We start from the raw sequence: 17623 nt of genomic DNA on the forward strand, positions 1-17623 counted from the left end.
TGGCTCCTGGCAGAGTGCAAAAGCCCAGGGTGTGCTGTTTATAAACATGGCGAATGGGCCTGGAACCACTGAACCTGATGTTTTTGTTTTTTTAAAGTGTTATATGAAGTCTATGTCACACCTGCAGCTGAAACACTGGAAGTCAAACACAGTACCCCCTTCTATTCACCTCTTTTCTGAAGCTCTGACTATAGGATTTATATTTATATTTAATATATTTATATATAAATAATATATTTATTGCCTCTAGTATTAGGTTTATGGGGGAATATGTGAATGGAATAATGCAATCACATTAAATGGTTACAGAGTTCTGTAAATATATACACTATGTATTGCAAGATTGCTATAAATGGCCTGTTGTATATCAGTGGAGAAATGAGACAGGGCCTTGTGCATGAATTAAACATATTGCATTATCAGTCATTTTCTGCCTTTGTCCTTTGTCTATAAAGATGAGAAGGAGAGATTAGGTCTGCCCAGAATATGTATTCATTTAATCAGGATTCTCGCCTGTCCTTGTGCTCCTTCTTCATGTTTGTAGTGCTAAACTGAGCACTGAAAAGAGAAAAAGAATGCACTGGGAGGGAACAAGCCTAGCTTTTTCCTAGCTATGTTTGGTTACATTATGCTTCAGTTTGCTTCAGATTGTGTGAATATGGAGGAGGCCATTAGAAGCACAAATTAGAAGCAAATACACAAAAAATACAGCAGAATGGTAGAGTGAACCTTCCTGTTAACTGTATATGTAGGTGGTTTTTCCACTGCTTCCTTCCTTGGCTTGAAGTACTCATTTTTTGGAACACAAATTCATATTTCCAAATGCACTGTTGTCTTTTTTCTCTCTTTTTTTTGTTGTCCTTCTCATCTTGTTGGTATCAAACCCCTGTATCAGACTATGGGGCCTATCGTCTATGAACTATGAAGACTTTTCTATTTCTCGGAAATGGCTCATTACATGCTTGTTATTCAAGGTTAAAAATATTCAAGATATATACACTGCACAAAGTTGATGATGAGGATTTTCTAAGCTGCCTGCTTTTTGAGATCAGCTTCTTTTACATCAGCCCCTTATTCAGCTTGTGCTGTGGGAGTCCCCACTCCCTACAGGCTGCTGTCACTTTGTGATACCGGAACCGCTACATAATGCATGTTCATTCATGTGGACTTTCAAAAACAAACTCAGTAATCTATTTGTTGCACGGAGCTCAGTTTAAATGCCATTGAGAATGACCCTGAATATGAGGATACTGTCCAGTTTTAAGCATTTTAAGACACAGTGAAAGCGAAACAGAGGAAGATGTGATTATATAGATATAAATATTATAGGAAATGCCTTCCATTGTGGTTGAATGTTTGTCCCAGACAGATTCAGGCTTCTAGAATTCTGAGAAAGACTTTAATTCAGGAATAATTATATACTTATAAACACCAAAGCAAACTCTTGAGGACAGACTATGATAGCAATCCAAAGACGAACACTCACAGGCTTTAGTTCTCTTTTAGTGTGCAACTTTGTTTTTTTTAATGAATAGGCTGTGTTTTCTGGCCTGTACTTCTATCTGTTATTTAAATTTTGACGAGAGTCTGTTTTTTAATACCTTGCCAACAAGTGAATTCCTCTTCTTGTGTTTCACCCCAAAAGACTCATATACGCCTTTAAACATATTTTTAAAAAAAAGGAACAATGATGAGGAACTTGAGGCTGTTTTGGTTCTAAAAAATTGGGTCTGTGTTATTAGTGGTCTCCTTCTAGCCTTTATGAATCCTAACCTATGACCCTATGAAAAATAGAAAAGAAGGTTTTTTTGGTGCTAGAGAAACATGTATTTGGGAAGTTGAAAATGACTGAATACCAATATAGAATATAATTTATCTATATGACATTTTCTTCCAAGGCAAACATGGAATGGCCTTTAAATGTAAAGTGAATTTTAAAAAATCAGGGATAAGTTATGACCAGCTCCCAGAAGAATATAAGGCTTGAAGGCATGGCTCAGTAAGTGCAGGAGACCGAACCCCACACCTGATACTACTGTTCCCCAGCTACTGTCATTTCTCATGCTATGCATGTCATAAGAAATAAATATATACTAGATCGTTCTTGCATTTGATGTTGCAGTAGAATTGTTTTGAGAGCTTGTAAGTTTATACTGTATAACTAAATAATTAGGATAGCAGATACAATACAAAACTAAACAGCTCGTCTCACAGCAAGCATTATGTAGGAAGGTTCCTCCTTACTTTTGCTCTCATTACACACATTATTTCAAATGAATAAGTATGTAAGAGGTTTATTTTTAAATCTTTTGAACTTGCTACTCGTGCCCTAAAATGCAATTCAAGCACTCATGATGAGAAACAGAACGTTTTTATTCGTCTGGATTCAACTTGTGTATGAGTATATATTGGCATGTAAGTATTGGCATGTAATGTTTCCTGTTTGCTTTCAGAAACTTACAACAGAGAGCAAAGTTAGTTATGCTTCATGCAAGTGTGACTCTTATACAGAACATATGCTCATATACAACATTTATCAAAGTGGCTGATAAACTTTTGCAGTGGTTTATCTATAAATGAGCACACTTGCTTATTTAGTTTGTTGTCCTGATTTAATATAATGAAAAATGCAAATCTGAGGCATTTGCATGTTGCCCTACAGTAGTTCTAATTCCACAGTAAGCACATTACCTTTTGCCCTGTAAAATCCCATTTGCCATGGTAAAAAAACAGCAAAGCCCTCAACATTCTTCTTTTAGCTGAATGAAAATCTTCCACCCTGATGTAGCACAGTTGGCCATGCCAGTGTCTTTTCGCTCAAAAATGTGGAAAACATCTTAGCACATCTCATGCAGTTGGTAACAATGACATGGAATTGACCATGTAAATGGCTGTGTTAATGTGAAGAAAACTATGTAGAGATCTAACAGGTGGCATAGATTTATTAGAGTTCTACTAATAAGAATTGCAAGGGGAGAACAGAATGATAGCTGAATGTGCTGAAAAAGCTCTCATTACTCTGCTGATCTTTGAGTTGCAACTGAGAGACAAATCAGAATAAATCCATCAGAGGTGTATTCAGTCATATTATATCACATAAAATCTCTTCCAGTGAAACTTATTACATGAACCATAATTTGATATTAATACAAAATGCTGTTAGAGACATCAAACACTCTTTTGTACTTTTGTGTAACTTCCAATCATTTTCTACACATGCTTTTACAGTGGGCATTTGTAAGTAAATATAAATATTCTAACTCAGTCAAATGCCAGTTTAAATGAGGAAACACCATTCACAAAGAACATACAGCTATACTCCTAATCATACAGTTTATCATTTTGTTTGGTTGGTTGACTATATGATGAACTTAGAAGGCAGCATCAAAGAGTGAATTCTGAACTCGTATGGACATCAGCATTCACAAGGCCAGAGTGGTGATCCTGAGAAAAGGACAGACTGACCTGGTTCATTAAGAGACCAGGAATCAAAGAGCCAGCGAGTCTAATGGGACAGCAGCTCAGAGAAAGGGAAGGAGAGAATGAGAATAAGAATACTCATGTGAGTGCTGTGCTTCTCTACTGAAGGAGGAGGGCCTGGGTTTGTTTCCTTATATGGTCAGCATGGTGCGGTGACAAATTGATAGCAAGCTATGCACAGTATGTTCGTTGTTGAGATGAGAAAAAAGAAAGAAACTGAAAATTGTATCACTGTGACCTGTACATTCATACTAGTGTAAATACACAAGTAGTTATGTATGGTTGTTGCCTTGTCTCCTGGGCTGTAACATCCTAATTCAATTTGTGACTAATGCAGGAAGCAGCTGCACTGTGCTCCATTAGAGTCAGACACAAAGTGCCTTGTACCAGAAGCCTTTTTCTCTAACTCTGTGCTCACTCTATGATGATGCTCTTAGGAGTTAGGAGTGGCTACAGAGCACAGACTACTGTGAATTAAGGTGAACTGATGAGGTGAACTGGCTGATATTTTGAAATATCATTCCAAAAATAATTTTTTTACTTTCAGTAGTATGGAATTCTTTTAAGTGTGTAATACATCGAAGTCTACTTCTATATATGCAATAGTTCAGTGAGATAAGTCCATCATCTCTGAAGAACTGGTGCATTATGGAAGCAAGCTCAAACCCACAGTCCCTGAGAGGGTTCAATTACTCTGTTCTAGTCTAGTTGCAAAACTGATACTCTATCAGTTTCTCTAAAAGAAATCTTCTGTTTTTGTATCTGAGGCAACAACTTGAATTAAGGAGATGCCTTAATTCTCTCAGTTCTAAGAGTTGCCATCTGATTTGTACGCAGAACACAGCCCAATACTCAATTCAGATTTGAACTTATTTTCATCAGAGAGATGAAAGGAACTGAATTTGTTAAATAATGAAATATGGCATATCAGGCCCAGCATAGGCCTTTACTCATATAATTTTTAATTATGACATCTTTTGTTATGATATATCAAAGAAATATCAAAGTATCATTTTCACTTCACATTCTCTGAGGATTCTCACCTAAAGCAAGTACAGCAAGCTAAAAAAAAAAAAAAAGTCAAAACAAATTCAGAATGTTACTGACAGCTATGAATAATATCTATGAAATGTGGCATTAAAGATACTGTTGTACTGAAAAAGATGAGGCCAAAGCCAGATTTATCAAACATAACAAACAATACAATACAACCTAAGTGTGAAAAGGGGGGAAATGACCATGTTTCATGCAAATCCAGCTATGATAGAAAACGTGCTTTCTGAATGTTTATCAGACTTTGAATCGGAGCATGTTAAAACTGTATGAACACATCCTGCAAGTCGTCCGCTGCCCTCGGCTGGCCATGAAAACAGTGGCCAGATGGGACAGAACATGGAGTAGACCAGCTGATGATTCAGAGAAACAGCTGGGTGATATGGCAGAGCAGATTTATGTTAATGTTTTGTGCGTAATGATTTAACTTATGAGCTTTTCTTGCAAATCTTCAGAGCTGAATTTGATGTCGTTGTCTGCTTCTCTCTTTGTTGAGCCTAGAATGAAGTGCAGCAGGATGTTGGAATGAATGACGAAGCCTCTTTGTGAGGTTTTGATGAAGTTGTAATTTATTAGCTTTATTCATTTGGCTCATTTATACAAACTTGTTAAAACATAACTTCAGTCATTTATTGTGCCAGTCCAGATCTTTGAGGAGTTAATACTTTGCAGTAGCAGCACTAGTGGATGCTAATATCTGTTTATCATAGTAAAGTACTAAATATATAATTATGGGTACTAGTGATCTAACAGATTCATCCAGAAGGATCACTTGTGCATGCTATTACTCAGCATTCATTCTCATGTCTTAATGCAATTTTATCTCTGATTGGTTTGCATGACCAAACCTCATCCCTCATGGCTGTTCAATTAGACACATTCAGTAAGACAGGGAAGTTTTATTTGTGTGTTTGTTTGTGTGCTTGCATGCACTAAAGTCAATGTGAAAATTCACACCTTGTATGATGAGGAATTGAAACAAAACTGTTTAACAAATTCCAAAACAAATTAAACTTTTCGATCAGTTTCTGCTTGTTTATAATGATAACAATATTTTGACTGTATTGAGCACTGTATTAATAATAAATAACCCATAATGATCTCACACCATGGTAATAGCCATGAGTGCCTATTAATCTCAGCAGCACTTACTTTTATAGGCAAAAAATAGTTTTCTGTGCACCGTGCAATGTGACATGTCATGCTGACACTCTCTTTGACTCTCTATGACGCTCTATAACAGTTGACCCACTAATCTCTGATGCAAATATACTATAGATCAGAGGGTTGGCCACAAATCCTCTTAATAATAATGTTTATGTTAATAATAATGACATATCTTCCTAAGTCTTGCCAGGAAGAACCATCTGCTTCAAGCCCTCGTATGTCTCTGGCTTCTTGGTAATATGGAGTCTGACCCTCCCCCATCTGCATTCAAGATCTTATCCAGGTTCCAATCACTGAGAGTGTGTCTCTGTCTCAGAACTTTGTTCTAGTGTTAATCATCATACATGCAGTTATGACCTGTAAAGGTTCCATCCTATTGGCTTCAGCACAATGGTACCTGCCCCTAATGCACAATGACCTGAGCTCCTCTGCAATATCTGGGTTTGGCTAATTAGAGGACTCAGACCCTCACCCTCTCCTTCATCATTATCATTACTAATGATTCATGTAGTTTGCCTGTTACATACAGTAAATCCAACCAGAGAATAATTATCACTGCAAGAATTCATATAACACTGTTAATTCAATACTGTTTTTTTGTTTTTTTTGTACTGCCTGGTAAGTCCCAAGTACTGGGTTGAGAAACACTACTATACAGTATGATGAAAGAAGGCTTATGGGCAATCGTTATTTGTTTGATCCACTGAAGCATAGACAGTAAGCCCAAGCATACATGCTGCCATACACCCTGCCACCCCAACACTGGCTGACTGACCACTCTGTTGTGTAATGCGTTCAGTCTGGCATGAGGAGACAGACTGAGATTCTGGAAGAAGGCTCAGCCAGTTTGAATAAACCCTGCTCTATGAATGAGGAAAGCTGTGCATAGACAGCAGTCCAAGACAGGCAGGAAGCACATCTATATGCTGTATCCAAAGCCTTTGGCATCCCAGTAGACACTGCACGCTAAGTGAGCTTTTGATTGGCAAAATGGGAAGGTGAAGCCCTCTTTTCCTCAGACACATCGATCGTGAGGGCTGGAAAAGCGCAGTGAAAACGCAGGAAATACCCTATTGATACACATACGTACATATACACAAAACTCCTGAATTCATCCTCATGGTTATATCTGAGAATCCAAGAACTAAAAGGGACTTTGACTTTTTACTACAAGCTCTTCCCTAATTAAATATTTTGTTGTAAAAAAAGTAATTCATATCATGTGGAGTATAAAAACAGTGAATCTGCTAGAAAGTGACTCTGAAGAAAGGGAAATAGTTAAAGTCCCATATTAAATATCTGTTGGAGTTGGAAGAATTTTTAAGGTTTAAATACTATCAGAAGTTTTTTTTTTGTTTTTTTTTTTGTTTTTTTTTTAAAGATTGGAGCCCTGTGCATAACCTGCATTAGTGAGACATGTGATTTGCTATCTGCTATAACATTCTAATTACATTTCATGTTTAGAGGGGGATTCCAACTCTGACATTCAGCTGAGATTTAAAACAGTAGGCTTACTGTCTTCTATAAATGTTCTTAAAGCTGCACAGTGCAGCACTGTATAAGCAGTGTATAAGCAATACTCACACAAATCCCACCCCCCTAACTAGCCCAGTGAACATAATATATAGGTAGAAAAAGATAAAACATAGAAATGCAATCTTTGAAAGCAAGATGTGTTTAAAAGTGGTGTAAAGCAGGAACCTGTTTGCCTGCTTTCATTTGTCTGAGATCAAACAGCATCAGTGATGGACACAGGACATGTTTACAGAGATTTTTCCAGAGACACACCTACATTTATTATAAGCCTATGAACTGAACACAAATGCATGGAAAGATTATAGAATACACACAGGAATACCTAACATTCACAGTTTCAGGTGTTTACAGCTGTTAATTAACCCACAGATTTCAGAGTGCAATAATCACACTCATGCCATAGAATTGCTCTGCAACACTGCTTAGGCTGCCTTACCTTTTCAGAGATGACTAAGGACGCATCAGAATATGAGAACTTGCACACCATGTATACCTTGCTTGTGAGGGTTCTCAAAACTCAAGTGTTTATGCCTTTGTTTGTGCTAAGCACTTCAGAATATGACTGCAGAACCCACTTTCTAAAGTATATACACCAACATCTGATTATCATAACTTGGATCTGGCTGTAATAGTGGTGGAAGCCCAGTATTCCATTAATTTGGCTATATATCAAATTGACTTTGGTCGTAAACCAGAGCCCTTACTCCTAGCACCAGAAGGGCATGCTGACATGTTTTTAAGTTGCTTACAATGATCAACTATATAAATATAAATGACTGATCAAAGCTAAGCAAAGATAGTGCTACCATAGTATGATCATAACATCCAAAATGAGTCACATTTATCAAATAAATTATGCACCTCAAATATTTTCCTACCTGCTCTGACCTTATCCAAATGTCCAAATTTCCAGAAAGCCTTGGCCTTTCTTGAACTGTGGTGGCCAGTAACACTGGCCTTCACTTTCTTCTTGCTGATGGAGTTCCCCATAGCATTGATCTCAGCTCCCACAAGCTCTATATTCCCAATGCACAGAAAACATCTCACTGCTGCATCTGGAGCTTCTCCTCCCACTCCTCTCGCTTCCTCCTCCAGCTCCGTACTCTTTCACCCAAGTGTTCCAGCAGCAGACGCAGGACAGAGCTGCTCTACTATGTGCTGTCCCAGTAATCCAGCCTGTGTTTGTGTGTGTGTGTGTGTGTGTGTGGGTGTGGGTGTGTGTGTGTGTGTGTGTGTGTGTGTGTGTGTGTGTGTGTGTGTGTGTGTGAGAACACAGCTCTTTCTCCCTTATTCACAACACTGTGCTTTAAGCAATGATCACAACACACTTCAGCCAGTTGTAATGTGGAAAAGGAGGGACTGCAGCTAGTTCCTATTGGATTTACCTGACCCTGAGCACATACACACTGCTCCTTTCTGCAGTTTAGCTGAGATCAGCATTATGTGGAGGATCAGAGCATTCACATGTGGTCTAGGTATACATTCTTTCTGTCCCTCCCTCTTATAGCCATGACCTTCTTCTGCCTATGCCATGAGACTTAACAGTGCCTGATCTAATCTCTGCATTTCTGAAGGGAATCCCAATAATTCTGTTATAACAGTCTATCTTATTTAATATTTTAGTACACTCTGCATAACCATCAGAGAGCCTGTTATCACATGTCTCAACCCGCAACAAACCTGAATGCACTCTCATGAAACTAATAGCTCTGAATTATTTATTGCTATGATGAAATTCCAGTCTCATGATTAACATAGTTTTTATTCCAGCACTCCTCCTATTCCATTGTAGCTTCACCCATGCTCTGGTTTTGTCTGCTTATTCCCTATTTTCTGAAATTATACATCTGGATCTCCTTATATTCATTGTCTTGAACCTATCTGTCTTGATTACAGCTCTCTCACATTTGTGTACCCCCCACCTCCACCCCCCCCCCCCCCCACACACACACACACTTGGCTGTCTTCACTCTCTTGGCTGTCTCTGTCTCTGTGTGTGTTCACCTCTGATGTCCTGATCATCTCCCATGGGTCTCACCAGCCAGTGATTTTACACAGGGCCACTGCATAGGAACATTCAGGACCTGCTCGTTTCATTCTGATCATCGGTCTACTACGCCTGCAAACTAATCAAAAAAAGCAATTGATGGAGGGGTGCTTTTGACACAGGTAAGCATGCGGCTCCTATGAGCACAGCAGCCCATGTGTTCACCATACACCATTACAAAATCATGCCAATGCGCTCATGGCATAAGCTCAAACAAACAGTGGTTATGTGCAATGCAGACATAGCACATACTGACATTACATCTGCAATATGATTACCACTAAACTACCGCTGTAGTCACCATTAATTTAGGCCAGTGTACTAAAGTTGAGGGCGAGTCTACTTTAGGCATATGGGTGTTTGCTTCTTTTCAGGGTTATGTTTTGTCTATGCCTCCCCCTCCCCTCCTACCATCCATTGAGCCAGTGGTAGTGTTGAGTGCAGATGTTGTGTGGCAATGGAGGTTCCCAGAGCAGATTTGAGTGTCTCAAAGGTTTCTGTAGTGCAGTAAGGATTTTATTAAGGTAAACATGAGATGCACAGATGTCATTAAATAAAAAGAAACATTTACAAGTTCAGTGGTCCCCAACTGAGTAATGAGCTATTCTCAAGCTCATTGCCTTTAGCAGTCACAAGTTAGTTGTGAGGCCATACAGATTAAATCATTCTCTATAAACAGAGATGTAGTATTCCAACAATGCCCTCTCTCTCTCCTCACCCCCAGGCTGTACTCAGTTGGGTGCCTTTATATAGGTAGCCTAGCCCCTCTGGCTCTGGAATAGTCCATTGCAGCAATGAAGGTTTAAAGCAGACAAACAGTACAAAAGATCTTTTCAGACATGTCTTCTATAAACACATACAAGCAATAAACAATGACCCATGAGTATTTACGTGGCATTATCAGTATCTATATACATTTTCATTGTCAATTGTGGCATGTGCAGTCTTTTGTTTTTTACAGTTTCCTCTGTCTCCTAGGACAGCTTTGGTACCACCCAACTGCTTAAAGGAAAGCATACCAGCTAGTGGCTCTCTTTTCTTTGGCCAACCTGAAAAATATGCCTCTGATCATATAACATTACATAGTCTTAGGGTTACATATTGCCCTGGTTATGATGCTGTCCACAGAACTCCATCACAACGCAATTTTAAAAATGAGCACAGGCACACAAAAACTGACCTCCTGGCATCAGGCAGCAGTGGTTATCAGCTAGCAGGCTCAACTAAAGTACATTTTTATTGGCCTGCGTCAGTTTCCAGCTCAGGTCAGTGTGTCCTCCTGGCGGTCTGTAATGGAATATCTGTGATTTCTCAGGGATCGCTGTACTTTGTCAACACAGGTAGTACGCCTTACTAACACTGTCACTTCAAACAGCCTGTCATCCTTCAAGCTCTTTATCCCATACATGTTTTATTGTTAGTTATAAGTGTATATAACAGTTTAAATGTGGCTTAAATATGATCAGCTACAGGATGATTTTATTAAAAAGAAATAAGAGATAAGAAATAAGAGGTAGACATTAGATAAATATAGGTGAGGAAATTAGTAGTATTGCTGCATGCACACACAGATACATGTACACCCAAACTGTGATAAGAACCCAAAAGAAGCTTTCAGAGGGCACTGTTTCAGACTAAGAGCTAATTGGTCCTCTGTGATGTTATCTAAATACAGCCCATTTATAGGTTTGTATTACAGTATTTCCAGAAGTGCATCCCACACGCTAGCCATCTTTAGCCCTACAACCACTCCCCTGCAGCCCTGAATGCTACAGTCACATTGATTTCAGAAATGTGCTGTGGTGAGCAGTGGTATTTTAGCTGGCTCATGATCTGAAGAAATGGATCGGGCATGACAAGGATACCCTAAGGGCTGTGTGATATTACTTAGAACAGCTTCCTGAGTCATTTAGGCGGACTATGACTAATGACAACAAAATGCAGCCAGATATTGTACACAGACATGTGCATATATGTGTGTATATATAAACAGTGGTAATAAAAATTGCAGTGTAGTACAAGATTTCCACTGTAATCCTGATAGCTAAAAGGCAATCAAAATATGGGAACATAGCCTGTAACCCAGTTAAACTGATGGAGAAGTTTTGGACTTGATTCATACTGCCCTCTTGTGCTTAAGGCTTTAGCAGAGCCATCTACACATTTGGCTCCTCAGCTCCATTGCTGCTTTTTTAAATCTTGGGGTCCTTCTGCCCTCCACAGGTTCAAGTTTTCCTTTCTTCCAGCACACCAGATCTGGATAATTATCTAGTGATTCATGAATCATGGCCAAGCACCACATATTGGGCTCCCTGGCCTGAATTTGTGAACCCCTGATCTAAAATTTTGCCTTACACTGAGTGCTTTACTATTTACTTTCATCTTCAGGAATACAAAACTATGCAGAAAGCCATCTAGAACATTTAGGTAAATGCAATGTTCTACTTGTCCACAAAGCCGTTATTGTGCTAAATCCACTAGAATTCTGCTGTGTGGAAATGCAGGCTTACAACACAACTGGCATCAAGGTGAATTCCTTCTAGCTGCATTCCAGCAGGTCCGGAGACCGGCAAACACACAAAGCACTCACCTGGTGCCAGTTTGCCCTCTCCTCCTCTTGCTGCTGAGGGCCCCTCAGTTAGTTCTGCTCCCTGCTTGCTGTAGTATTCTTGACCCCCAGCATTTCTGACTTACTATCAGAATCAGAGACCATGAAGTTAGATCCCTGAACGCATACATCCATTGTTCTGGATTGAAGCCAGTGTACTGAATCTTCTTAATGAATCTCTGTGTCCATTGCACCCTGTCTCCATTCCTGGTATGCTTGGCTCTGAGATATGAACAAGCCACGGAAGAGAAGCTCAAGGTTAAACTGATCTGATGAGTCATGAGCCATTCTGGGAACAGCAAGGCATTCAGCAATCAGTATGATTTAACTATAGATTTGGCCAGGTATATAAAAGGGAAACGGTAAGAAAGCAGAATATATAGGCATAATTTATCACAAGTTAACAACTGAAACTTTGTTCTACATTTATCCATGTCTGCATATATGGACTATAATCTGCAAATGCTCTGCAAATACTGAAATAGGTGAAATTGACTGCACCTCCAACTCCATGGTCCTAGGTCCAAGCTATTGAAAAAAGACCTCTGCATTTCAGAAGGGCCTGCTGTGCCTTATCCAGAGTTGGTTCTATGCCAACATCTTTAACAAACACCATGTTTTGAATGGGTAAATGAGAGGTCTGCAAAAATATAAATGAGAAAGAATTTATGTGTGAAGGTGGTAGTGAGATGATGGGCTATATGTTATGACAACAAAAAAGGTTTAGTGCCTCCATGATGAACTCTACCCCTGTTATTGCTAGTTACAGAGGTCTAATCTGACAGTCTGGTTTAGAAGTGTGTGCGTGTGTGTGTGTGTGTGTGTGTGTGTGTGTGTGTGTGTGTGTGTGTGTGTGTGTGTGTGTGTGTCATATAGATACTGGTGTAATCACCATAACCATGTCTCAGGCTACAGAACTTCTACTGTGGATGTGCCCTATACTGCCTTGTTTAAAATTTGTTCAACATTGTTCAAGGACCAGAAATGCATTAATGCCACATAAAATCAACCTATAAAAGGATTATCCACTTACATTTATCCCTGCTTGACATTATAAGAGGTGTTCAAGAGCCTTGACTCTTAGTTTCCATAAAGGGTTTATAGTAACAAGAAGATGTAGAGTTCTTATGTAGCTTTAGAGTGAGTCATACCAGTTACAGTATAAGCCACATCAGCTGAATTGATTTTGCCAAGGTGAGGGTGAGGAATGGCAGGGCAGTGGTGAAGATGGGAAAACTGGATATGTCAGCAAGTGTATTCATCACTGAGGGTCCCATAATGAAACACACTGATGCTGAGAGACATGAGATGGCCTGGCTGATAAAACCCCAAAGGTGCCCAAAAATATATATGTTTCCTTCACTGAAGCTTGAACTTCTGATAAAACTCCAGAAAAAAATTAATTAAAATAAATCCTGTCAATATTTGTACCATGTGATTCATACATGAAATGTCCTACTTTTCACAACATTTTAGACTTTGTAAAACATTGTATCCATCACATACACACATTGTTCTTTGTTGACAACACACAGTGTTCTTTGTTGATATTCTGTACAGGTTTTCACAGTGGGAATGAGTTTTTATCTCTTCCTTGTGTGTTGAATCATTCAACATTCAGCTGTTCAGTTTTGTGTGTGCTTCATACATGGTCATAGTTCAGACCTCCTCCTGATTTACCCACTTCTACATGGTTACCCATTCAATTTAGCAATGGATATGACATTCACCTGTGCCAATAGCCACAAGCAGCAGTGAGCCAAACCTTCTGTTTTGGTTTTATTCAACCCTTTCAGTACATTGATGACAAGCATTGCTTTTTGTTGTTGCTGGTGGTGGTGGAGGAGTTTTTTATCCTCAAAAGCCATTTTTAACAAAGATTTGCTTGTAGGTGCCTTGGCTTTACACACACTGTATGAATCGATTAGATATGCAGTTTGTCCAGAACTCCATCTGAGTCTTGGACAGTACCCAGTTCATTTCAACAGCGGGACTTTAGTTAAAATAAAGAGGTAGACTTGATTCTGCCTCCAACTTTTGCATTCCTCTCCTTTCCCAACAGTTATCGAACTGAAAAGCCATGCACTGTGATCTCACCCCTAAAAAATGCTCCAGACCGGATAAAGCACCCAGGAGGGAGCAAAGCCCAATGAAACAAAGGTGATGCAATGGTTCATTGCTGCATTATCAACCCATAAGCCCAGAGATGTGCTTGAATTAGCTGAATCAGCACAGTGTGATGGGCTCGCCGATGGGATGGGGAGAGGTCTGACAATGCAGGTCCCACAAGGGAGATCTAAAACACATTCAAATGAAAAGGATTTGAAAAGTTTCTACACTATTTTTTTTAATTACGCTTTCCCCCTACCTGTATTCTCAACGCAAAGCAGAACAGCAAACCCTAAATAAGAGACCTCTCATTATAACCGCCACATGAGGGTTCAGAGAGCATCATAATGTGCAATGGGATACATAACAAAGCATAATAAGCAGTAATGAATAGCTGAATTGGGTGACTGTATATGTGTAATTCTACCTCCCTGTAATTCTGCAGTAGCTAGAGGACTGCACTTGCAGAGACTGAGAACATGCAGGAAAAGAAAGAAGGAGGGTGTGCTCTAATTAAAAAAGCATTTACTAAAGAATCCACTCTCTGTCATCTCTCTGGTTCAGTCCAACATTGTGTGTTTAATCTCCCTGCTCTGCCATATATTCTTTTAGACCTTCTGGTTCTCACTCTATCTTCCAAATGCCTCTGTATCAAAGGTTTCTTTCTGGAAAGGGAAGGATGAGTACCCTTTATAAATGGTTACAATAAGTCCAGGAGCCTAAATGTCTCCAGTACTCATGGAAAGTATCCAGGTTTTCTTCCAAGTCCTCTGTAACCATTACCAGGACAATGCTCCATAACATTTACATAAGTCTGCAAAACCAATACCGTCAAGCTATGCATACCTCTCGTTTCATGTGCAACATGTTATGCTTGGCAGAGTTGAAGTAAAAAGTTTTCTGCTCATCTGGTTAGGCTGTGAAGCTCAAGCTGCATAACAGGTTTTAAAGAATGACTCTTAAGGAAGAACTGTGAGGTCTCCCAGAGTATGTCATCTCTGGCTGAAATACGGACTTTGCCCTTCCCATAACAACACTTATACCTCAAGGAACACAACACTTATACCTCAAGAGACACAACACCAAACCCAGAGAAAAAGTCATACATCTCTGCAAAATATATTTAGAAACTATTAATTCACTCAGACAATACCAGATGATATAAGGTATAAAGATGACAACCAAGAAGCTGATGAATACTACCTGTGAACCTCAAAACCAACAATTAATATAACATGCTAATTATTACTTATTTGTTCAATTAATATAACATAAAACTATCAATACAAATTCCTACAATTACCAAGACTAATCAATCACCTTGCTAACAAGAGCCACTGTTGTCAACAACTTGTCTTTCTTGATGGTGTTGTAGTTTTATTCAATGTCACATGAGGTTAGGAGACAACTCAGAACCAGAAAGAGAGAGAAACAGCAAAAGAAAATAAAAAGAAAATTCATTGCCAACCAGATTAGTCACTCTAGAGTAGATATGTTCCATCAATAGTGATGCAATCCTTCATGATAATTATTAGATGACCCAATGATAACCAAGCACATAATAAAAGACATTAAAGATCTAAAACTTCCAGTGAGATGCCTATGTGGAAACTACAGAAAATCAAAAGGGCCTTTACAGTATGCTTTCATGGAATTTAAACAATACACTTACAAAGGCACCATGTGTCTTTCATCCAAATCTTAAACACATAAGGCCATATGAAATTGACTGGACATCACCATTGTGTTTCACTGAATTCTTTAATGCTTTAATTTAAGTCCTTAATGCTTAACATACCTTTGGAGGAGTCTTGATTGGTGTGAGTCTGTCTGATGGTAGTGTCTTCCCCAGTTCGTCCTCTCAGACTTCCTGAGTGACTCTGGCCATTACTAACATTCCTTGTTTGCTTGCTGCCCTTAAACCAGCTGAATGCCCGACCCAAGGATGAGCCACGCTTGTTCTTGCCCTTGCTAACCTTACACTGCAGGGCCAGTATGTCAGTGATGTCCCTGGGCACCAGGTCCCCCATGGAGCTGCTCCTGGACATCCTTAGGCCGATGACCCTTAGAGCTCACGCTACTCCTCAGTTATTCCAGTCTCCTCCCCCGCTTTGGCAGCCAAACAGAGAGAAAAGGGGTATGAGCATCAACTTGAAATGAAAACACAAAAGCGTGACAGCATGTCATTGCTACAGATTAGATAAAATTGTGGACTAACAGACCAGTCACGAAAAGTAAGAGAAATGGAGAAGCCAAAAATGTAGGAATGCTGCAGTTCTTGACTAGTAGCTGCCTCAGAGCTTCACCAGAAATAACACCATGTCTTTGCCAGTTTACTCCCTTGGGTCCACAGAGGGAAGTAGATGTGAGGGTTAAATAGGAGCCCCAGTTCTGTGTGTGACTCACATGGATTTTGATTCAGGTGATTGCAAGTCCTAGTTCAGCCTATTTCTAGCATTCATGTGCAAATGCAGCACTCTCTGTGCTCTCATCCTCAGAACAAAAAAAACTTCCCAGTAAGCCTCCTAATCTCATTCATTTCATGAAAACTGGAAAAAAAAAATGACAAAGGGAAACAAAAGTGGAGTAAGGAAGGGATGAAAAAACACCATGCAAAGGAGAGAAAGCCCCCTGGCTCTCCCTCACCCCATCAGCACTACCCAGAAGACTCCAACTGCAGCCCTTGTCCTTGAGTGCTTTTTATTTCTCAGGGTAGTGCCAGTGGCAAACTGTCCCACTCTGCCAGTCTCACACTCTGCTTAAGGATGCATCTTTTAGAGTATGCAACTAACTGCTCACCCTCTGTGGCTGTAAACTATGACTGAGTGCTTCAGATGAGCAGAAAAGTGCTGACAGGATGAATAATACACCCCTGGATACTCCCCGGGGAGAAAAGGTTCATACAAACTACCTACTTATAGACACACACCTATGTCCACACTTACATACAAACACAAAAGCAATGGCTTATAAATAAGCACATTCACATATTTACATGAAACTGCACACACATACATACCAACAGTACACTATGGAGGGGCTCTGCCCTTCTGCTCTTGTCTGCTTTTGTCCACCTCTCTGCTTCGTTTTCTCTGTCCTTTGCTGTGCTGTTTGTTCAGCTCATTCAGGGTGACTGGAGCTCCATGCTGGGCTGTCCTCCCCCTCCTGTCTGCTCTCACTCCAGCTCACCACTGGCCTCTGTTCAACTCTGCAGAGAGGAACTGCGACTCACACGTATTCCAGCCAGTGCTGTTTCACAGGGACAAGCTCCTTCCCTCCTTCCCTCCCTCCCTCCTTCCCTCCCTCCCTCCTCTTTATTTTTCTCCCCCATGTTTCTCTTCACTTCCACGCCCGCACCCAAACTTACTTTGCTTTGCTCCTCTGTGCCCCCACTCAGTGAACTCTCACACAGCACTCCATTTATTCTCTTCTCTATCTGCTAGCCTTGTTTTTGTGTTTCCCTCCTCTTTATGAAGACATGCTTAGATTTCTTACTCAGACTTTCTCCTTTGGTGAACAGGGTTTCCTTTCATTTTAATGTAGTCATCTATTATATTACAAACAGGTGGCTGATTCTTAGACAACTTTTTTTGTGTTATGATATCTTTGCAACTAATTTCTGT

The 17623-nt window shown here is 39.7% G+C and overlaps 1 protein-coding gene across 4 annotated transcripts in view; it reads right to left on the reverse strand.

Annotated features, from left to right (window-relative positions):
• Positions 1-17229, reverse strand: part of nhsl3 (NHS like 3) — a 28041-nt gene extending 10812 nt beyond the window's left edge. For 2 of the 4 annotated variants that reach the window (XM_081702125.1, XM_035529366.2), the window contains exons 1-2: positions 17020-17229; positions 15799-16109 (exon numbers count right to left, since the gene is read on the reverse strand). In XM_081702125.1, the coding sequence (XP_081558251.1) occupies positions 15799-16048 (250 nt within the window). In that variant the 5' untranslated portion in view covers positions 16049-16109; positions 17020-17229. Of the gene's footprint in view, positions 1-8114; positions 9137-11873; positions 12114-15798; positions 16110-17019 lie in introns of those variants that run through there. The other 2 variants (XM_081702137.1, XM_027006363.3) reach the window with 2 other exon arrangements.
• Between the last annotated feature and the right edge of the window lie 394 nt (positions 17230-17623).

This window comes from Electrophorus electricus, chromosome 2, assembly GCF_041902795.1.
Source record: "Electrophorus electricus isolate QZ-2024a chromosome 2, ASM4190279v1, whole genome shotgun sequence".
Classification (NCBI taxonomy): Eukaryota; Metazoa; Chordata; class Actinopteri; order Gymnotiformes; family Gymnotidae; genus Electrophorus; species Electrophorus electricus.